Source organism: Podarcis pityusensis, assembly GCF_964106645.2.
Source record: "Podarcis pityusensis genome assembly, chromosome: 13".
Classification (NCBI taxonomy): Eukaryota; Metazoa; Chordata; class Lepidosauria; order Squamata; family Lacertidae; genus Podarcis; species Podarcis pityusensis.
Genome location: NC_138038.1, coordinates 26,507,807 through 26,531,461, shown reverse-complemented (window position 1 = coordinate 26,531,461; position 23,655 = coordinate 26,507,807). Strand labels below are relative to the sequence as shown.

The 23,655-nt window shown below is 45.3% G+C and overlaps 1 protein-coding gene across 1 annotated transcript in view; it reads left to right on the top strand.

Moving 5' to 3' along the window:
• PPP1R1B (protein phosphatase 1 regulatory inhibitor subunit 1B) overlaps window positions 1-23,339 on the top strand; it is a 47,641-nt gene extending 24,302 nt beyond the window's left edge. Inside the window, exons 5-9 of the mRNA XM_080978364.1 lie at window positions 10,411-10,584; window positions 14,816-14,866; window positions 16,873-16,944; window positions 20,146-20,289; window positions 22,438-23,339. Coding sequence (XP_080834490.1) covers window positions 10,411-10,584; window positions 14,816-14,866; window positions 16,873-16,944; window positions 20,146-20,289; window positions 22,438-22,541 — 545 coding nt within the window. The 3' untranslated portion in view covers window positions 22,542-23,339. The remainder of the gene's footprint in view (window positions 1-10,410; window positions 10,585-14,815; window positions 14,867-16,872; window positions 16,945-20,145; window positions 20,290-22,437) is intronic.
• The last annotated feature ends 316 nt before the right edge of the window (window positions 23,340-23,655 follow it).

Genomic DNA, 23,655 nt, shown 5'->3' with positions numbered 1-23,655 from the left:
GCACCTGAGCAGCAGCCCGAGCAGGTACACAGACCACCTGGCCTCAGTTTCCCCACCATAGTGAGATGGCTCAGTTGGTTATAACATGATGCTGACAAGCCCAAGGTTGCAGGTTCGATCCCCGAATGGAACAGCTGCATATTTCTGCATTGCTGGGGGGCTGGACTAGACAATCCTCAGGGTCCCTTCCAACTCTATGATTCCATGATGTTTTCTCTTTCTCTGGAAACAGAGTAATTATTTCTTCAATTGCATTTATGCACAAAAATCAACACATGCCAGTTTTATGCAAGTCTCCCTCTTTCTTTGTGTGTGATGCATTCCCACTTTTTTTTTAAGAATAATTTTTTATTAACCGACCAATCACATCAAATAAAACCAAATTACATAAATTCCAAATTACACAGCCGAATTTTAAATTTTTGTTGGGGGTACCCATATTTCAAGTTCCGAAGGGATCCAATCAACTTCTTGCTTCTTACTGCTGTTTTAATGTCCACAAATCTAACCTTATAATGTTCACAGTACTAGGCAGTCCTTTCTTATTATTTTTCCACATCTCTTGTTGTTGTTTTCATATATTTTTCCTTTCTCTTTGTGACCTAGTGGCCCCCGATGCATTCCCACTTTTTAAGCAATGTGTGAGCAGCTTCTTCCGGCAAACAAATATATAGATATGAAAATGTTGGGAACTCGGAACTGTATGTGATTAATGACACGCAAAATCTGAGCCAGAGAGTCCTCGATTTGAGATTAATTCATAACGCTGGCCTGGATCCCTTTAAGTGGGTGCTTTGTTTCAAATGCCTTAAGTCAGATATACCCCAAACACTATCAGGCTCCTTTGGGGTAGATGTTGGTATCAAGAAAAGGCCACTGAAAATTAACGGCAAATTACCATGATCAGCTTTGTCCTCCACAAAAGTTGAGCCTCCAAGTGCCCCTATTTTCAGGGACAGTCCTGGATTTTCAGAAGCCACCACGGTTTCTGATTTGATCCTAGAATGTCCCACTTTTCCTTAGCACGTCCCTATTTTCATCAAAGAAATGTTGGCTGATATGCATTTTGAACATACCAGGAAGAAGTTTATAATCAGTGTGACTCCCTCCCACAGTAGATGCAAAAGTAAATGGCCCTTCTTGGTCATCAGTGATACTTGCATTACATATTTCATCAAGGAAATATCCACTTTGAAATCATTGCATAAAGTCTCCCTCACTAGAGCATATTCTGGCATTGTTTAAAAACCTCCCACCCAAGTAGGGATCTGAAGGCTGAAGGTAAAGCTTGAGTTTGACTTGAGTAATCCTTGGCTACCTTGGGAAGGAAATAAACACAGGCCTTCCATTTTGAGTGGGAGAACCAAAGAACTCTGGTTTGCAGCTACATTTAACAGCGATGCAATGAAACCAGAGTCTGTTGAAATTAACATCAAGGTCACTGCTGAGGAAGGCCTCTCTTTGCTGCTGCCTTCCAAAATACAACATTAACACAAACAGCTGACGAGGATCACAGATGCTGGTTTCTTGAAAGCGCAATACCTGGAATTTCTGGAGGTATTCCAAACACTTCTTATTACCTACTTTACACAGAGAAAGAGAGAGACGCACACACATTAAGCGTCAGTTTGTCATTGCAGTTCCTTCCAAGCTCTGGGAGCCAGACTCAATTTAAATTATGTTTAAACTCGCTGTCGGTCACATTAGGAAAACATGTTATTGGCGTCACAGTTAAGCCAAGTGTTGGTCCCTGAGCATACATTAACATCACAGTCTCCTGGGCCATTTATCCCTGGCATGCTGATATTGTGCACACAAATGCCAATGACCCAGTTCATATGTGATTCTGAGCACATGGAACACCATACAGGTAAGGTTTTTCTAAAACATGCCCCACATTGTACTTGAATTGAGCCTCGAACCTCCAACACCTTGTACTTCTGATTGTGCATTCCCCAGTGCTGCCGATATCTATGCAGCAGGAGGCTGCCACTGACTTCTTACCACCAACTTTTAGTTCTCACTGGGTCAACTTTCAACAGAGAGTCCTTACTCATCCTTTCACAAAAGCAAGCCCTTTCTTTTTCGCTTTGACACATCACCTGGTAGAAATAAAAGGCAGCCGGTCGAAGCATGGATGTACGCACACATGCAGAGCTTTCGATCCAGTCGTTTGCATTTTCCAGTTTTAGCACTAAGGTCAGCAGCAAGAACATCCACTCTCCCCCACCCCCTGAGTGACAAGTGGCGCTAACTTCCCAAACGGAGGTTGGAAGCGCCAAGGCAGTTGGAGGCCAATGTGTTTGACAACAAAGCCCTATTTAAAGACCTTCCCTTGTGCTGCGTTCCTCTTCCCACAATCTGCTGTTTGTGTCATGAGCGCTGCCAATAATCGGCAGCGTTTCCTGCAGAACGCAGCCTGGAGAGGAGGGCGTCCCAGGAGAAAGGGAATGGCCGCAGCAGGATTCTCGACTCTCTCCAAGGCTCAAGGCCACTTTTGGGTGGTGATGGGGAGGGCAGGGAGGGAAGAACTTGTAACGAGGGCTGCGCCAGGAATTCTCTATCCAACTTTGGGTGTTTGCATCATTTCCCACTTTAATCCGCCTTTCTCAAAGAGGAACAACTGAAATGAACATAGGAATGGGGAAATCAAAAGAGTTTTACCTATATAGAAGTTAGGCCGAGCAGAGTACATGAGAGTGCGCTAATATTTTTGCAAGACGATTACTATATTATTAGCTAAGATTACGATTGCAGGTGCCACCGGACTGTCAGTAATTTGCAGACAGGATTCAAGAGTGTGATACAACATTGGTTTGTGCAACTGAAGTAGATGAAAGAGCTCTGGACCCCCTTCAAATGTCCTTTGTATTGTGCATTCATGGAGATTTCTGCTCATGATAGTATCGGGGCAGTTGTACACCAACCCACTTTCAGTATAGTTTGTGCCTGCAGATGTTTTGGGTGAAAATAGGCCTTTTGCTCCAATCGGGACATGTCCGGTAGCTTTCTGCTGAAATCCTGCAACTAATAATAATAATAATAATAATAATAAATGTTCTGGGGTGGGAGAGGGAATGTCCTCTTTTCATTGCACTATAGCGCAGGAGTGCCCTTCCAGACCACAATAATCCAGCAATGCCGTGGTGGCATTGCGTAGCAAAAAAAAAAGCTGAATGATGTGTGGACAGTCCAGTATAAATCCACCACCAATGCAGTATTATTGCATCCAGGACATGTGGCAAAATACTGTACTTATGCAAAAGCAAATCCACTAGAAGTTTGTTTTGCCATGTAGAAAGATGACAAGGAAATGCATTGAAAGGTGTGGTTTGACACAGTGACTAACAGGAAAACTTATAAAGACCCCGCAAGCAAACCCGAATGAATGCTCGTTGTCATCCCGCCACCCTGAGGACAGATTAGATCAAATGTTCAACAAGGACTGGCAAACCCCCGCATAGCTCAGTTGGGTAGAGCATGAGGCTCGTAATTTCAGGGTCGTGGGTTCAAACCCCATTTGGGGCAAATGATCCCTGCATGGCAGGAGATTGGACCAGATGATCCTCATGGTCCTTTCAACTCTATGATAAGTTCTGTGGAAGCAAATAGGGATGAATGCCAGACATTGTACATGCCTTTAAACCGGGGCAGGGAGCTGCGGCCCTGGGAGGGGTCTGGATGTGGCCCTTCAGGCCTCTCTGGGAATTCTCTCCAGAAAGAGAAGCTCACTTTGGTTTGAGCCAGTGCAGTTTTTAGATAGGTGCCTGGGTCGTGTCATGGGTCGAAGGTGAACTCCCATCTCACAGGCAGTGGCTCCATCGGCCGTAGATGGCTGGTGCCGCAAACCTGACTGGTGTTAGGCGAAGGAGTAAATAGACTGGGCTGATAGATGAAGCCAGAATTGGGGGGCTGGGGGCTGGAGATGAGCAGTGTTTGGAGTGCACATGCCCCCGGTACTGGAAATGTGCTGCCTGTCAGAAGAATGTGAGAAACGGCATGCCAGAATGGGGTTTGTGTGTGTGTGTGTGTGTGTGTGTGTGTTTCACATCCTTCCTGTTCTCCGACAGGGAATGCTCACTGCCAGTTGCTCGCCCCCCACAAAGTGCTGCACTCATCCATTTCCCGTCAGCCTTTGCTCTCATCATCACTCCCCCGCACCTATTGTTCGCACCTGTCTTTCTCTAATTCTCTTCTTCTTCTCCCCCCTCCCCAAGCTATTTGATCTTCTGAGGGGGAGTTGGCACATTGCCTTCCCACACATACCTAAAGCTTTTACATTGTTTCGTGGCTGCTGCTTTTAAAGGGGCTCTTATCTCTCCTTCCCTCCCAGGGAGAACTGGGGTGCGGGTAGGGGGGAATCTTGAGGCCTGCGGTGGAAGTAATGAGCTGTACACAGTCTTGCACACAGCCAGGCTTGTCTGCTCTCCCTTGATTTGGCAGGGATGGAAAAGATAAAATGCAGGGTGGTGGGGAGCTGGAAAGCTCACCCACTTCTCCCCTGAAAAAGCGGTGTCTAGGAACCATACATAGTCACCTAGCAGTACTGCTCCCTAATCCCTTTTTTTATAGTTAAAAGTAGCTGTGGAAGCCTGAATTAGATTGGAAGAACTGCTTAACCCTTTGCATTCCAGCCATTTCCCGCACTAACCCCCCCCCCCCTTCCTCCCCACGGTTGCTTTCCCATTCACGTGGTGGGGAGGGGAAATGATATAGGCGCCTGTCTTCCCCTGCCCCATGGGCACAGGTGGAAATGCCTGCAGATTAGCTCAGAGCATGAGACTCTTCATTCCAGAGCCATGGGTTCGAGCCCCATGTTGGGGGGGAAACAGATTCCTGCATTGCAGGGGGTTGGACTAGATGACCCTCGGGGTCCCTTCCAACTCTACAGTGCTACGATTCTATGAAAAGCAAAAGGTGACCAATGCATAATAAGAAAGGATTAAGCACCTCCTCTGCCCTGCTACTCCGTAGATCAGTGATGGACAGACTTGGCCCTCCAGCTGTTTTGAGACTACAACTCCCATCATCCCTAGCTAGCAGGACCAGTGGTCAGGGATGTTGGGAATTGTAGTCCCAAAACAGCTGAAGGGCCAAGTTTGACCATCACTGCCGTAGATCAAACATGCTGCCAACCTCCCAAAGTATCGTATAGCCATATAGCATTTTGCTTTTCCTTAGTAGCATTCTTCAAGCTGTTGCTGACAGGACCCAGGTCCCTGGCTGGCTCTCTCTGCTGTGTTTACATCCCTGTCTTCCTTTGAGGTGTGGCATATATTATTCTCCCCATCTAAGCAGCTTACAGGGCAAATACCCGGATGGCTGCCAGAATTAGGGCAGGCCCACCTGCCTCCCCAGGGCATGAGTGACAGCATTATAAGTGGAATTTATGTCTTTGTGTGCATGACACTCTCCATAGTACAAGAGGAAAGGGCATGTTCACATTACTGCTTCCTCCATACCCAGCGCGTTTAATTTTTGAAGCCGCATTCACACGGCATTAGCCACAATCCGTATCAATCCTGTAGTTTCTAGTGGGGTAGGAGAGAGCTGAAAAGAAATTCACATCTGGCAACCAATGCACCCCTTTGTTTTCAGATAGCACATGGGTAGACGAGTCTAAAAAGCCCAGGACACAAATTTTCATGGCCCTCCATCAGCTATGGTGGCTCAGTTACCAGAAGTAATTTATTTAGCGTTAACTTTGGAAGTACATTCTCAATTCTCACCAAACTAAGCCTCTGAATGTATATTTTGCTCTAGGAGGCTTAAGGATACTTTTAGGCAAACTAAGATTCTCCATACTTTATTTTAAGGCTTTGGGGGCAAATGCAAAAGAGGACAAGGCCCTTGCACCTTCCATAGCTGTGCTGAAGGTGGAATTTCAGCCAGACAAGCAGACGTTGGGGAAGTTCCCTCTTCTGTCACATCTGGACACTCTGCTTTGCATGGGTATCTTTTCGAGCTCATGTTGCCCTGGCTTCTATCTAGTCTTGGTCACCCCTGTCCTCAATAGCACAGTCATGTGGGGGAACACCCTTTCTGCAGACTTTGCAAAAGCCTGCTGTCAATGGAGGGATGTGGCCTTGTAATCTTAGCTCCATGCGCCCTTTGTCCCTGGCTAATGCAAACACAAGTAACTCTAAGTCCTCCCTACAATGCACAAATCTGGGATGTCGACATGAGCCTTAAGCTTATGTTCTGACCCACAAGCAAGCTGCAGTTTCCCCTTCACAGAGCTACAATTCCCAGCACCCTTTACACTTCCCAGAATTATTTGGGGGTAATTGTACCTTAAATGGGCTTTAAATTATGGTGTGGATCTGCCCTACAGCCCTTCTTCTCCTGCCTGCCCTAGGGCTCCAGTCATTGGCCAGATAAGCTGGTTTTTAAAACAAAAACAACCCCTCTCCACCCCCAGCAACCTCCATCAGGATGGCAGGTGGATTTCCACACTGTTAGGGTAAATAAACTACTTGGCTAAACACAACCCTGTCCCTTTCAGTCGAAGCATTTGGTTTTGGTTGGAGAGCCAGTGTGGTGTAGTGGTTAAGAGTGGTAGTCTCCTAATCTGGGGGACCGGGTTCGCGTCTCCGCTCCTCCACATGCAGCTGCTGGGTGACCTTGGGCCAGTCACACTTCTCTGAAGTCTCTCAGCCCCACTCACCTCACAGAGTGTTTGTTGTGGGGGAGGAAGGGAAAGGAGAATGTTAGCCGCTTTGAGACTCCTGAAGGGGAGTGAAAGGTGGGATATCAAATCCAAACTCTTCTTCTTCTTCTTCTTTTCAGATTTATACATTTCACTCATGAACATGAACATGAAATTTATTACTGTCAGAGACCAGCTTGAGAAACACAAAGGGAACTGCAATCCCAAAAGCAAAACAAACATTTAAAATAATATACAACAATGGATTTTAAGTTTAAAGGTGTGAACACCTTTTAAGTTTAAAGGTGGAAACACATAAAAACTTTAAAATAGACTACCTTAGAGAAATGAGTGCAGCTATATCTCTCTCGAGTTGTACAGTTTTGTAGTCAGGGCACCTTAAGCAGTCCTGTTGTCTCTCGGTGTCTATAATTCTTTGCCTAACCATTGCTTTTGCTTGGCCCAAGCCCGGTCTTAGAAGGGCTTGAGCAGTCGAAGGATTGCTGAGAAGCGATATGATGGCCACCTTCAAATATCTCAAGGGCTGTCAAATGGAAGTTGGAGCAAGCTTGTTATCTCCTCCTCTGGAAGGTAGAATTCAAACCAATGGATTCAAGTTACAAGAAAGGAGATTCCAATTAAACTTCAGGAAGAACTTTCTGGCAGTGAGAGCTGTTTGAGAGGCGAAGGGCCTCCCTCGGAAAGTGCTGGACTCTCCTTCATTGGAGGTTTTTAAGTAGAGGCTGGATGGCCACCTGCCATGTATAATCTGGTTGGGATTCCTGCATTGTAGGGGGTTGGGCTGGATAACCCTCAGGGTCCCTTCCAGTGTTGCAATTCTATGATCTTACCATAGTGTGGAATACAGAGCACATGACCTGTGTGGCTGCTCAGGCTGCTGACCAGCTGCTAACTGCAGATGGGCAACTTCAAGGTCTCTCCTGCTCCCCTCCTTCCAATGGTTCTTTAGGTTTAAACCAGACTGGGATCAGGCAGCCCTTCAAATAGAGGACTATCCTCTTTAAATTAGGACACATAGCCACCCTAACTCCACCATATATGCAAACTTCCAATTTCAGCCCCCCACCCCCCTGCCAAAACCATAGCTGATGAATGATGAGGTCTAAAGCAGGGGTCAAGCAACCTTTTTCAGCCATGGGCCAATCCACTTTCCCTCAGACCATGTGGTGGGCCGGACTATATTTTTTGGGGGGTGGGTGGGATGAATGAATTCCTATGCACACATTCTGCTCATGTAAAAACACCAGGCAGGCCCCACAAATAACCCAGAGATGCATTTTAAATAAAAGGACACATTCTACTCATGTAAAAACATGCTGATTCCCGGACCGTCTGCTGGCTGGATTTAGACGGCAATTGGGCTGGATTCGGCCCACGGGCCTTAGGTTGCCAACCCCTGGTCTAAAGTATGTTTGACCTTTGGTAAACAAACAGCAGGGCTTGTGTAAAGGAATGCAAAGGAAGGTGTGTCTGCAAAGAGGGTACGAAGAGGAAAAAGTTGACACTACCAAATAAAGCCTCTTCTCAACAAGGAAAAGATTGTCTTCCTCTCTCTCCCTTGTGGCTATTTTTCTTCCCCAAACAAGGCGAATCACATTCCTCACTGAGGACTAGGTCCCTGCCAAGTTTATTGAACAAGGAAACCATTTTCCCCCTTTGTGCAAACTTTTCTATAGAACTTTAAGCCAGTTCAGGTGATGTGGGAAAATTCCCGCCCTACCCTGCGTGCCTGTACTTTCTCAAAGAACTAATCTCTTCTTTTTCTAAATAAATGCACATTGATGTTCTTTTGATCCCATCAAAACCGAAGTTTCGTCTGTCAAATGTTAAGGTGCTCTTATTGTGGGCAGTGTTTCAAATTATCGCCTTCAGAGGTTCTGTGATTGAAAAAGGGATGAGGTAAAAAAAAAAAATTGCTGATCGGACTTTTCAGCTGCCATGGAATGTTTAGGGACATTCTGAATGCTGAGGGTGAAGGTGCCAGATATAGAATTATTTATAACACTGTGGTATCTCTGAGAAAACTGAAAGGTCGTTTTGGCTTGGGGGGGGGGACGTTGCAGTGCCCAGGGTCAGGGAACGGTGAATGTTTCTGGCAGCAGGGGGAGAGTAGGAGGAGAGACTGGGTTATTAATGAGATTATGTCTGCTTTGAGGTTTGTCAGTTTTAACAGACCTGCAGATGTGGAAGCTGCAGCCGTGGTTTCTCTTGCTCCTCCTCCCACTCAGTCCCTTTACCCCATGCTCTGCTCCCCTCCAGCCAGATGAAGCAAACATGCTGCTTCTGTGGCCCCCAAAAAGCTGGAGGGGAGGTTGGGCAACAGGATTCGGTAGAGAGTGGGGAGGAATGGAGCAACATGGCCACAGCTTTTTGTACAGTTCTGGATTTGCCAAAGAAACAGGCATGATCTTAGGCTTGTACGACCTAGGACCCCACAGTCCTGGATTTACAGTTTCTGATTTGATCCTCCAATGTCCCGCTTTTCCTTAGGATGTCCCGATTTTCATCAGAGAAATGTTGGAGGGTATGGAGTTATGCAACCCCCTTTAGAATACATCTGAAGGCAGCCCTGTATAGGAAAGTTTTTTTTAAAAAAATGTTTAATGTTTTAATATGTTTTAATATATGTTGGAAGCCCCACAGAGTGGCTGGGGCAACCCAGTCAGATGGGCAATGTACAGATGATGATGATGATGATGATGATGATGATGATGATTATGATGGAATAGGATGTCCCTATTTTCATCAGAGAAATGTTGGAGGGTATAAGCATGTCAGGGAGAAGGCTAGCTAGAACCTTCACCCTGACATGAAGGGACATTAATAATAATAATAATAATAATAATAATAATAATAATAATAATAAAATTCACTCCCATGGACCTCTCCACCTATACTCTGAAGGTTCACCATCTCATTGACTCCAAGGCAGATGGTTCTGTGAGGTCAGCCAGGTGATATGTATTAGATTTCATACATTTATTTCGACCCACTGGCCTTTTTAAAAAATGTTAATGGTTTCCCTGCAGGTCGCTTTAATAAATTCTGGCGATTCATGCAAAATTTATGCAGACATTTTACTTCCTACTAGGGTGGGAACTTAACACATTGTGTTTTGTTTTGTTTTTTAAAAGGAAATTCAGCACCAAGAAGGGAACAAGGACATGGATTTGCACATGCTAATGCATATATAAAATATACCTTCAATAGAAAATACATCTCACTGGGGTGGGAGAGACTGTGTCTAGGTACCTGCTGTGAGCCTGCTCAGTCTGTTTTTTCAGGTGTTCACTATTGATAGGCTATTTCAAGGCCTCCTTATAGTGATAGCAGGAGAAGGTTGCTTTGAGTGGATGGAAATCTTCCAGAGTTGCTAAACACAGCAGGAGACCTGAGAGGCAAAGGGCAAGAGGGGGAGAGGAATAAAAAAACATGCAGGGTTTGGAATCTGGATGGGCTGAGTCTTGCCAGGGGAGGTTGTAAGGATCAAGAGGAAGGAAAGAGGATGATAACTGAGGACTAGGGGAAAGAGGTTGATGTACCCAGAGGATCTCCCTTAGCTGCAGTTGTGAGTCTAATGCAGGGCTGCTTCAAGATGGGAGTCAGGAGCAAGACAGTAGTAATTCACAAGGTGTCAGTGAAGTTAAATTCATTATTTGAGGTTCTCCAGTTCCAAACTCCCATTTCTCTCTGAGCGCTCCTAAGCAAATCTCACCTGCCAAATTTTCGATCTTTGACAGCTGTGCAGCGCTTAGCGCAAAGCCATTTGGAATCCAACAGTTCCTGGATGGATGACGACTACCCTGAGGATGTTGAGGAGGACGAGGAAGATGAGGACGAGGAGGAGGAAGAGGAAGAAGCTCAGGATTCAGATGACACCGTGAGGGAGATGCCCGGCCTTTGCAAGCCCGGGGGTAAGCAATGACAATAGCAAGCAGACACATGAAGGGGGGGAGACTGTGGTGCCAGCAGGGGGCAGCAGAGAATACCCATCTTGCACTTGGCATGGCTGGGCCTGGCAGCTTCTAGGTAGCTCCTACAGCGGATGAGTCACATGTCTATTTGTTCTGAAGCCATTGTGTTGGTTTATTAAAGCTATTACCTGCGCAGCACCATCATAACACAGTCGTTGCATTTGCTCTCTTTGGTCAGTATAGTATGAATGGATAGGGAAGGGAAGGAAAAGGAGAAAGGAATAACAAAACACATTACACTGTAGGAGCCCACACCAAAACCAGGGGGGAGTATTTTCTGAGAATTGCAGAAAATTGTTTTGCGCTGCCTTGAGTCTAAGCACCATAGCAAAGGAAAGGAGAGTTTAATCATTCATCCAAAACCACAACAGAGAAAAGGATATGCCTAGATTATGTTCCATAGGAAATGTAAATATATATAAACAGCCCTTCAGACTGAAGGCCCATCTAGCTAGTCCAACATCCTGTTTCGAGCCACATGCTTCCGGGAAGCCTGCAAGTGGAGTATGGAAGGGCCAGCTTAATAACAAATCGTTTTCCAAGCCTAAAATAGATGAATACTTCCCCACTCTCTGCCTGCACTGCTACTGGCAACAGGAAGCAGCCCAGCTTTCATCTGCAACAAACACGGATGTCAGTGCTGCTGGGATACAGAGAGGGATGAGTTGACCACTCCAGCTTCCATGTTTTCCCCTTCCCTTCCCTTCCCTTCCCTTCCCTTCCCTTCCCTTCCCTTCCCTTCCCTTCCCTTCTCTTCTCTTCTCTTCTCTTCTCTTCTCTTCTCTTCTCTTCTCTTCTCTCTCCTCTCCTCTCCTCTCCTCTCCTCTCCTCTCTAGCAAACTTCTTGCCTTCGTGGTTGCAGCAGGAAAACCCACTTCCCAATATACCTCGGGTGGTACCTCGGGTTAAGTACTTAATTCGTTCTGGAGGTCCGTTCTTAACCTGAAACTGTTCTTAACCTGAAGCACCACTTTAGCTAATGGGGCCTCCTGCTGCCGCCGTGCCGCCAAAGAACGATTTCTGTCCTCAAACTGAAGCAAAGTTCTTAACCCGAGGTACTATTTCTGGGTTAGCGGAGTCTATAACCTGAAGCGTATGTAACCTGAAGCGTATGTAACCTGAAGCGTATGTAACCCGAGGTACCACTGTATAGGGAGAATCTACTGGAAGTTCAAATTTACGTTGCTCCATCTCCCCAGAATCCAGTCCTTGTAAGCCAAGTCTAGATCTTAACTGCCTAGCCTTATGGGTGCAGGTGTGGACCCATCCCCTATGACTTTGCCTCCCGCCCGCTCCTTGCCAAGCATTTCCCAGTTTGTTAAAAAGCTAAATTTTGCACGCAGAATTAAATATGCAAAGATAACCAGCACAGACCTCAAACTATACATCGTCCCCAATACATCTGAGGTTAGTCATCGCAGTCCCCCTGCAACTGGGGGAATGAATTAGCCATGACTCACTTGGGTTCCGCTGCTCAGCCATGACTCACTTACCTGGATCAAGGCCATCATCTGCAAAGTGAATTTGAAATTCATCATTTGGGTTTCTTCAACCCAAAACTTGGCTTTTTGTGGCAACTGAGAGCTGCATGCATGCTGCCTTCCTCCTCTAAATCCTACCATCGGGACTTTATTCACGAAATGCATAGTTCTTCCATTCATTGCCAAATAATTTAGCGCTTGCCTTCACTGTTGGTTGCTCTTAAAAGGATAGGATATATTCATAGGGGGCAGGTCTAGTAGCCACGACAAGCCAAATGGAACCTCCACAATTCAAAGCAGTACAGTGGTGCCTCGGGTTAAGTACTTAATTCATTCCAGAGGTCCGTTCTTAACCTGAAACTGTTCTTAACCTGAAGCACCACTTTAGCTAATGGGGCCTCCGGCTGCTGCCGCACCGTCGGAGCACAATTTCTGTTCTCATCCTGAAGCAAAGTTCTTAACCCAAGGTACTATTTCTGGGTTAGTGGAGTCTGTAACCTGAAGCGTATGTAACCTGAAGCGTATGTAACCCAAGGTACCACTGTATACCTCTGCAGGTTGTTGGGGGGAAATAGCAAGCGAAGGCCCAGCCGCTCAGTTGCCTACTTTTGACTTCTCAGGGATATCTGGCTATCTGCTGCTGCAGATACGCCATGTCTAATCCAGTGAAGCAGCGATGTTCTTAATCAGAAACACCAAAGAGTCTTGTGTCACCTTAAAGACTAATGCATTTATTGTGGCATTTGCTTGAAGGCTTATTCCATACTGAATCCATCAGCCTTCAAGGCTCTTGGCTTGTTGTTTTTTGCTGCAATAGTCTAAACACGGCTGGTCTCCTTGGAAGTTCTTAATCAAGAAACTGGCTTCTGCCATCATAATGGCACTGCTATTTTTTTAAAAAAAAGTTTTGCAAGTTTTGGCAACCCCTATAATTTTGCTAAATTCCGAACTATTGTTTCAGACATTTCTTTTCACTGCACGTCAAAAAAAAATAAAATCAAATTATAATTCTCTGCTTTGGCATTTATCCTCCCCTACTCCCAAGTCTTGGTTGAAAGATAGAATTCCTTCCCCTGACTTCTCCCCATTTCCGCTGCCCACCTCCCAAGATAAAATGCATTTTCTTCAGCCTGAGGTGATAGCTCAAAGGGTGCTCTGGAGAGTAGGGAGGGGCTGGTTCTCGAGGTCAAGTCGTTCTCAAGCAGGTGGGCTGTTTCCATGGCAATGCTCTTCTATTTAAAGGACTTTCTCCCGCTGTTCGCCATGTATCCCACTCGCTGGGGGGTTCGCTGCATGTACTGAATACATTTCCCTTCATTTAGCACCTCTGCTGTCAGGGAGAAACCTGTAAATGGTTCCTCCTCCCCCCCTCTCCCAACTCTCTCTCTCTCTCTCTCTCTCTCTCTCTCTCTCTCTCACACACACACACACACACACACACACACTCTCCTTACCCCCAGTATGGGGAGAAGCTGCTAGTCTCCTAGGAAACCATCTTCCTCAGCAGGAAAGAGCTGTGAGATGGGAGAGGTGGCATCTATACAAGGCATCTTTCTCTCTCCCGCCTCCAGACCCTTCTGTCCACAAATTCACTCCCTCTTGCTATATCAGAGCAAAAGGTCTGGAGTTTGGGGGGGGGGGTAGTTGCTAGGTGTCCGGCAGTTTTTAAAAAAGCATTTCAGATCATCATGAAATTGTGGCCACATGGAGCCTCTTTCAAACTGCAAAGGGAGGGCATGGGGAAAGCAAAGAGGAGGATGGTGCCAAGTTGGTACGTGGATGTGGCTGGGGTTTATAAGATCCTAGCGGGAGCTTTGTGATCACACAGGCCGTGTCTACACACACACATTTACTCTGCGTCTAGTGGGCTCCCATCCCAGGTTTGGGAACTGGTGTACATATAACATTAGCCACAATTCATATTTCCTGCAACATCTTGTGAAATGCTGTGCTGGATGTGTTCCCCCTGTCCAAACCAGCTGCAACCTGAATAAAGGGGGAAAGAACCACCTAACCGTGTTCTACGCCAGTGATGTGTTGACAGCATCAGTCTGGGCAACCACAGGGACTGGAAACTTGGTTTCTTTTTTCTTTTCTTTTCAAAATGCTGCCGCACAATTAGTTTTTCGTGTCGCGCCAGCAGTGTGTACAGGGCATTGAAAAGGCAATGGTGTTTTTGGGTCTGGCTGAGATGGCAAAGTTAACCTGTTTAATTAGAGAAAAATCATTATTGGCATCTGTTAAGCACCGGAAATTTCGTATGGGCTTTTTGTGCGAGAAAAGAAAGCGAACTTGTAATATCTGGATTTGAAGATTGAAAAAAGACTGGTTTGTAGATGATAGAATGGTTGGATTTTAAGGAATGGATATTATATGTTGCTGCAGGACAGAGACCTGGAAGTCTTTTGACTCCTTTCTGACTTTCTTTAGTTTTTCCTTTCTTTCCCTTTTTCTTTTCTTCAGTTCTCTCCTGTTCTTGTCTTTTATTCTTTCTGACTTTGTTCTTTTTTTGGGCTAAGTAGCTATTTTATCTAAGTATATTATGAAAAGACACCTTGTAATGGAGTTGTGTTTTTGTATATCTATGAATAAGTATCAATAAATAAGTTAGTATACGAAAAAAGAAAAAGAAAAGATGTTTTGACCATGTCTTCCTTTCCCAACTCATATTTCTTTATTGTCTATCACAGCATCCCAGTTGGGCCCAGCTTCCAAGGCAGCCTTGCTCAGGCAATGCACTGGTAAGAAAACACCTTCCTCTCATGTCAGATCTGCGTCCTAGCAATCTATCCGAGAGTTACATAATCAGAGCAATCAGCACTGGCGCTGTCCAAAGTCAAACAGCCCTGTGGGCTTTGCAGTTGTGCAAAAGAGGGATTCTCTTACCCTTTCATGATAAACTGCATGTGCCAAATAGTCTTGCAGACTATTGCGAAAGTTTCAGGAGGCTCTGCCCATCTTTTTCTCTGCTGGTTGCCTTAATCGGAACTTATGAGAGCTCTGGTTAAATAGCAAACAAGCAAGGAGACTTCCGGTAAAGATGGCGTCAGGTCAGAAAGTTGGCTCACACAATTTTAACCAATTTTCAATTGGTTTTAACCAATTATTTTATCAACCTTTTCATAACTTGGAACAAGCAAGGAATGCCTGCCGGTCTTACAAGGGAAATTCAGGAGGTGCCAAATCTACATCAAGTGTTTTAAACTTACAAACTGAATATGCAAGATGTATATAGCACTCCATGCAGAGGCATACCTAGGGTCCCTTGTGCCCTTGGCAAGGACCTGTATTGGTATTCTCCCCCCCCCCAAAAAAATCTCTTTACCGCAATATCCACATTAAATGACAACATTTAATGCGACCCAAGTACGCAAAGCATCCAGAGTGAGGGCGAGGCAAGGAGGAAGGGCCGAAAAATTGGCACGTCTTTGTGCCATGGTGTGAGAAGGATGGGAAACCTTTCCTGGGTTTATCTCTCCACACCAGAAGCAGCACTGCGCCACACACGTATTCACCATACCCCGCATAGTCTCCATCTACCTTCATACCACCCTGCCACTTTCCCTACCACTCAGCCCCCAGCTTACACAGATAGCTGAGGCAGGGAAGAGAGGAGATCTCTTGGGTGTTATTAGTCCCAGGTTCATAGGGACAGGAGCCCAGCAGGAGTGGCAAGGGAGAAGAATGTCAAAGAGCTGAGCCGCTCAATCAGCAGATATATCTATCCCGAGATTATACACCCCTTAGATGCAGCTCAGGAATGGTGTGCTTGAATGTTTCACCATACCCACCCAAAAAATCCCAAACCCACATAGAAAAATGTAACATCCGCTTCTCCATGACTATATATGGTAGTACTCTTACATGCATTTCCCATCTGTACTCTGAAAGTGGTACAGTCTGGCTGGAGCTGTATTATGTGTCCAAATATATCTCCTTCTGATCCGCATCTTAGATGTCAGCACTTTGATAGAATGCTAGATCGCTGCTTTCCACACATGTATTGCATTCACTGGGAATTGTGTGGGCGTGACATGTTAATTTACTTCTGTTATCCTTGGCTCTTAATAATTTGCTTTCCCCCCTCCATCACTAAATGATCTGTGCATATACTCTCAGTGTTTTTGACATCGACCGCCTGCTTTTTCTTTTAAAGCACAGAGCAGCGCTCATGGGGCTCCATCACAGCACTGACCTTAGCTTCCGCAGCACTACAATATCAAGTGCTCCCAGATTGTTCATTGGTCCATATGTTTGTGTGTGTGTGTGTGTCACCTTCTCACTGTTCGGTGTGCATTTGGCAACGCTGGCTGTTGCTTATGGTACTTCCAGATACGGGCTTAATACTGCGAAAGATTGTTGTTGAGGGATTGCTGCAAAAAAAACAACAACCAACAACTTGCATGTGTGAGGAGCACTGATCCCACAATAAATGTATATCTGGAAGCACCCTTGGAGAAGATTGTGTTGCTATAAAACCAGTTGAATCACAAAGATGCTGCAGCCTCTGTTATCCTACCTGATAACGTTGTTGCTGGATGCCTCCAGATTTAATCCAAGACATAACAAGAAGGCCGCATCATGTTTAATTGGAACACACCCGTACATGGTCTTCAGACTAGTGAAAGAAGCACACAGGCAGAGGAGACAACATACAAACTCAAACACACACAATGGGGCATTTGTAGGTAGTGACATTTTCTCTCTCCTTTTTCCTCTTCAATCACCATCACGGCTGCCTGAGAAGTCTTGGAAAACAAGCCCAAAGAATCTGAGCATCCCATCTATCCTGCACTCTCCAAATCACAGAAACGGAAAGGTAAATGTTTGTGCGACAACTGCAGGGCTTAAGTGGGATTTATCACTCGGGTTATATGGGCGAAGGCAAAAAGCCTTTGAGAGTTAAAGATGGCATGGCAGCAGCAGCATTGCCCACGGGGTGCATACTTTGTTGTTGTTGTTACCACCCCACCATTTTCCATGACAGAACTCAAAAGAGCTTACAGATAAAAATAAGAACCACTAAAAAGCATAGGGGGGGAAATCATTAAAAAAACAATTAAACTTTGATATATTACAACTATATAATATATAAAACCTGTTAAAACCATATGAATAATTACAATAAAAACAGCACAGCATCAGCCCTTTCATTCAAAGCAGTCAGTTCCCAAAAGCCTTTTGGAACAAGGAAGTCTTCACCTGCTGGCAGAAGGACAACAAGGAAGGAGGCAGTCTAGTTTCTCTAGGAAGGGAGTTCCAAAGCCTGGGAGCCACCACCAAGAAGGCCATCTCCCACGTCTCTCCCAAGCACCCCTGTGAGGTGACAGGAGCAAGAGAAGGGTCTCCCCTGAAGATCTCAAAACCCAGCCAGGTTCGCCTGAGGGAATAGAGTCCTTCAGATAGCTTAGACTGAAGCTGTGTAGGGCTTTATAAGTCACAACCAGCATTTTGAATTGTGCCTGGAAACCGACGGGTAGCCGGTGGAGTCGTACGCTCCATACGACAAGCCCAGGTAAACAATCCGGCTGCAGATCTTTGAGCCAGCTGAAGTTTCTGAGCACTTTCCAAAGGCTGCCCCACAAAGAGCGCGTTACAGTAATCCAAATGGCATGTAACTTAAGTCGTGCATCGCCGTGGCCAAATCAGATAGCTCAAGAAGCGGGCACAGCTGGCTGGGCACGAGAAGATTATGCAGGATTCTGATGCTCTAAAAAAAAAAAAAAAAACTTTTGAAAGCTGCGAACAATGGCAGTGGTGGGCAACTCTCTCTCTCTCTCTCTCTGCCTTATCACTGTCATCTGCCTGTAGGAACTCTTGTCCTTCTCCAGCCACGGTCTCCATGGAAACAGAATCATAGGCAGATCTGTACATATTTTGTGAGTAGAGAAGAGGACTCTCAATAAAACCTTGTGGCGTGTCCCTTCTCCACAACAGTCCCTTTGAACAGGAACCTTCTACCATTGTTGAGGGCTTAGAGACGAGCCCTTTTTTTCCTTTCCCAGAATCCTCTGCTGCACCATATAGTTGCCAAGAGTTAACTGTCAGGGATAGCTGCCAGCCCTGAACGTCAAGGTTTCATTGCTTATGTACTTGGGGAAGAAGAGTTTTATAGGCTTGTGGTGTGCCCTCACTGGATCCTAGTGCTCTCCTCTAGGATACTACTGGGGATGGTGGACAATGGGCAGGATGAGGCCCACCAAGCCATTTGAAGTGGCCTGCTCCGGTCTTCAGAGATCAGTCTGTGAAAGACAGAGATTGCCCTCTTTACTGCAATGTGTAAGGCTTCTCAGTTGCACAGAGAGCCTTCAGACACAGAGACTATTAAAGCTGTTTGATCAGCCAGCAGGTTCAATATTATATACATACATGACTTAACAGCGAAGGCAGTTGACTTTTTTTCCATTCTGTCACTGCAAAGCTTCATGAAACGAGGTTTTGTCCTATCCGCGTGAAATTTGGCATAAAGAATATGCCTTGGGTGGGTTGAGGGCAGCATAATATGGTGAAATTTCAGAAAATCCTGGAGAAGAATGGCTGAATTAGAGGAGTTCACACGTTTTGTGTTCAGGTTCAGGCACCCCATGTTACTTGCCATTATTATTATTATACACAGTCAAAGCATACCTTACATTTACCCATTTAGGGCTGTTTCCATTATGTCAAAAACTTGTGCCTGTTTCAAGAATCTCCTTTCTTCTGGTCAAAATCTGCTGTGTATAAATCAATTCCCATTCTAATCAGTCATTTAACCAAGAGTGAGTTGTTCAAAACATTGCTCGTTGCCAAACACTGGCTCTTCCCAGAGGGAGCTTGCTTCTCAGAAGAAAAATGGCCATCGCTGAGGAGGAGGCTGCTGTGGAAGACGGTGGGTGGGAGGAATGGAGCCGCTGTGCTTGTTTTGGTGTGTGCAAAATGCTTCAGCATGAGTCTGGGTGCGTTTGTGAGTGAATTTCTGGTGCATATGTGTGCGAGAGGAGAGTGTGTGTTACACAAAGGGAAGCTGCCATGACTGAATGGGATTTGCAGTCTCTGGCTCCCCCCCCCCGCCCCCCGGTGATTCCCGCCGCAACTTCTTTTGAGATCTCTGCCCTGTTTGCAATCTGTGATCTCAGCAGTGGATTTGGGCCCCATACATTTAAAGCACGTGGCTTTCCCTCAAAGAACCCTGGAAACCGTAGTTTGCCCTCACAGAGCTACAGTTCCCAGCACCCTCAACAAAACACAGTTTCCATGATTCCTGGGTGGTGGGGGGGGTATGTGTTCTAAAGACTTTTAGAAGACATCTGAAGGAAGCCCTGTTTAGGGAAGGTTTTTATGTTTGATGGATTACTGTATTTTAATATTCTGTTGGAAGCCACCCAGAGTGGCTGTGGAAACCCAGCCAGATGGGTGGGGTATAAATAATAAATAATAATTACTATTACTATTACTATTATTACTATTATTATTATTAAGGCACTTTATATGGTTATTGCAAGCTATTCTGTCTTAGCTTTAGGCACTTAGAGTGATAACAGCAATAGACTGCATGCGAGGCCTGGTATTGTTCAGGACCCATTGAGCCAGTTCATTATCTTCATCATAGTTCATTCCATGGTTGAAGAACCATATCAGGACTAAAATACAGTCCATTACGGCAAAAGCGGGAATAATGTTGAGATAATTATAAAAATAGCCTCCTTTAGACGGCTGATGTAAATATTACTAAGATAATAATTGCAAAGTTGTTTTGACATCAAGGGCAGTATAATTCTTATGTATTAAGGGGTGTGTCCCCCTCCCTGCTCCCACTCCCACCACCAGAGGGGGCTTAATGGAATTCAGTGAAGATTCTTTTCAATAAACGAAATAAATTCTAGAGGTTTTTTTTTTAACCCTTCAGTTTAAGCAGAGGCGGATGGGGGGGGGGGTGTTGCAACCAAGCTGAGGGTTAGCCATCCCTGCTGTAAAGGATGCTTGCAGGGCAAAAGATGTTTTGTCACTTCTTGCTCATCAGCGGGACGCTTGTTCCCATCAGGTGGGCAGAAAGTATCCTTTGCTGGATCCGTAGAGGAAGTCCCCAATGAATCTGAGCAGCCAGAAGGTGCTGAAGGCGAAGCCCAGGACCAGCAGAACCAGGAGACAGAGGTGGGGCCGGAGCAGGGAGACCCGCCACTAACAGGTAATGTACCTGAACAAAGGAGCTCTGTCTCTGGTGGTTGCTAATCAGCACAGTGCCTAGCTTAGTCCTTGGCTTTTAACATGTTGTTGCATTCCTAGTGTTGCAAAAGGTGTTTTTAAAAAATTGTAGGTTTTGCCTGTTTGCCTCACAAGAACCCTGAGTAAGGGGCTGATCCATGGGCAGAAAAAAATATTTATTTGGTTTTTCATATTAAAGTTTTACAATCACATATCCAGCATCCAAAAAAGATTCCAAAGAATCTCCTGGACTTCCCTCCTCCCCTCTGTGAGTCCTATTGTAAATCATTTCCTCCTGCATCTTTTAGAATAATAGAAATCTTTTACATCTCCATTATGTCCAAAATTCACCATTGAACTACAAGTGTTATTCCAATCCTACTAATGATTTTAACTGTTTACAATGGTTTTTAAGATAAATTATAAATTTCTTCCATCCCTTACTAAAATTTTGGTCTTCCTGATTTCTGATTCTTCTGGTCATTTTTGCCATTTCGGCATAATCCATCAACTTAATCTGCCATTCTTCTCTGGTCGGGACTTTATCTTCTTTCCATCTCTGGGCCTCCTCTGAACTATTTTAAGTTCACTTTACAATGCAAAGGATAAGTATAATGCTGGTTTAATACTGTGTGACAACCATCTCTCAAACTGGGACCTCTTCAAGAATCTGCTGTGGTACATGAGATTATGTTCTGTGACGTTAGACATGAAAGATAATGACTGACTCAAGCCGCCCTCCCCCCATGAGTTTCACATCAGAGTAGTGATTTGAACCCTGATTGCCCTGGTCCAAGCCCAGTGCTCTATATTGTATATTCCACACTGCCTCTGGTTTAAGATCATGGCTGGGAAGTGAATGATCTATTTATGACTAAGAGTATTTATCTCTCGCATTTGGGCCCTACAGAGCCCCCCACCAACCCACCACCAGCAGAAATGGCTTCCTCGCCCTCAGTTTCCCTATATAGCTAAAAAGTTGCCTTAGCTGGCTGGTCTAGAACTACCTGATTTTCAAGGGTCTTGGTCTGCATTCGAAATTAGCCAGGCGCCACTCGCGTTTTGCAACTGGCAACCAGCCCTTTGCGGCTGGATGGAGATGTCCGGGTACCACCTTTGGTGCCTAGCATCTCCCCTTGCCTGGCTGCAGTCAGCTGGTCTACCAGGCACCTGATGAAATACCTGATTCGTCCAGCAGTGCAGTCAGATGGACAGGGTGCAAAAAACAAATTGGTGGTGGTGGTGGTGGTGATGTGGTCTGGGTGATGTCCCATGTCCAGAACAGAAATTAATCCAGTGAATATGATCATTATTCACTGTTGTTGTTTTCAGCCTACAAACAATATAGAATGATTGTGTAATAAGTCATGTTTCCCCTATCCGCTTTGCACTGACTTTCCTTTGCATTGAAATGATTGGTGCAGAATAACATAATGATAATGCAATTATGAAAAGTTCAACCACAGTGAGACGAACAATGTAGGCTTCGTCAGAAGCCGAATGCAGAACAGAAGGAGTCCTGCACGTGACTGATAAAAGGTGGAACGGAAGTTGATGCCTTCTTAATTCCCTAACTGTGACAACCATCTCATCCCCTCCTTGAGAGCCAGTGTGGTGTAGTGGTTAAGAGCAGTGGACTCATAATCTGTTGAACCGGGTTCGATTCCCCGCTCCTCCACAAGCAGCTGCTGGGTGACCTTGGGCCAGTCACACTTCTCTGAAGTCTCTCAGCCCCACTTAGCTCACAGAGTGTTTGTTGTGGGGAAGGAAGGGAAAGGAGATTGTTAGCCACTTTGAGACTCCTTAGGGTAGTGATAAAGCAGGATATCAAATCCAAACTCTTCTTCTTGCTTTGGATTTTACAAGGGAAGATTACTTCTTTTCAAGTTAGTTTAGAACCAGTTTTGACGGTCACAGCCATTCAGCAGGAAACCCTGGGAATAGGAGCCATAGGAAAGAGCAACAGGCTTCTTACATGGAAATGTCAGCACCTTCACAAATGATGGCTGCCAGAGGGAAAACCATCTTTAAAGTGATTTGAAACTGGTGTAAAGTTTTGTCATGTAGATGCCCTACACGTTGAGAACTCCCCCCCCCCCCAAATGCTTATGTTTTTCCTCTCCTTCTGTAGATCATGTTATGGAACTAAGTCGCTCCAGCTGGGAAGAGAGACCTCCCTGCGCTCTTAGCGCCGAAAACCGTTCCTCCCCACCCCCTATCCACACCACCACCTAGCGCAAGCAGTGAAGGGGTAGAGTCGGGAGCTGTCCCACTGATGGAAAACTCTCCTTTTTCACCAAGATGGATTGGGTTATTTCCTTTTAACAACTATCTTCTCTTTTCTGTTCCAGATTTGTCTTTCTTTTCACAGTGTTTGGTTTGTGTTCCGTGAATTATTTAGCACAAGGGAAAAGGAAGTGGGGGGAGGGGGAGCCACAGTCACTGGTATCCAAACTTCCACATTCAGAAGGAATACATCATCTTTCTGACAGCCAGAGGCTGGGCACAAGTGACAAGAGGGTGGCTATCCTTACTGTGCCTTTGCTTGTGAGGTTCCGGGGTTCGGGGGTGTGTGCATAAGAGCTGTCGTTGTCCACAGGGCTGCTCGTTTGGTGTAATCCAGCATGGCGGTTCTTAACATTTTTTCACCCATCCAGATCTGAAAATCTAAAACTAGTATCTGAGACCAGTGAAAATAACCAGGTAGCTGGCCTGAAGACCATTGTTAGATTCTCAGAAATCCAAGTTTGAAAATGTACAACTCACAGCTGAATTCGAACTGATAAGCTGGAGGGGATATCTACAATTAATTCACTTCTGAATCCCTGCCACCACCACCTCTCTCTCTCTCTCACCTGCCTCCCCAATGCCCCATTCATCTCTCTGGAAGCTGCAAATTAAAATCTAATCATTTTGTATAGTTGAAACTGCTCTCCCTCCCTCCCTATGCTCTTAGACCCTTACTCCGCCACCTGTGTATTGGGCAATGCCTTTCCATGTGCCTCTCTGCTCTATTAAAGCTTTGTAAATAAACGAGATGTTTGAAGAGTGTTTTATGGAGGGTGAAATATACTCAGAGTCGCAAAGTGATTTCATGCTCTTTATTCAGCTCATAGTGGTGAGGAGGAATGAATGAATGTCCCCTCAAAGTATCTGCTTTATATACATTATTTACACACTGGGCTGCACATGATTGGCTAATTCTGGAATTCTACTGTAAGCCAATCAGGTTGTGGATTCACTTCTATCTGGAGCATGATTGGGTGGTTCCTGCCAACCAATCATACTGCTGCATTGTTCTAGGACCAATCAGACTGCTGCAGTTTGGATTCTATTCAACTCAGTACAT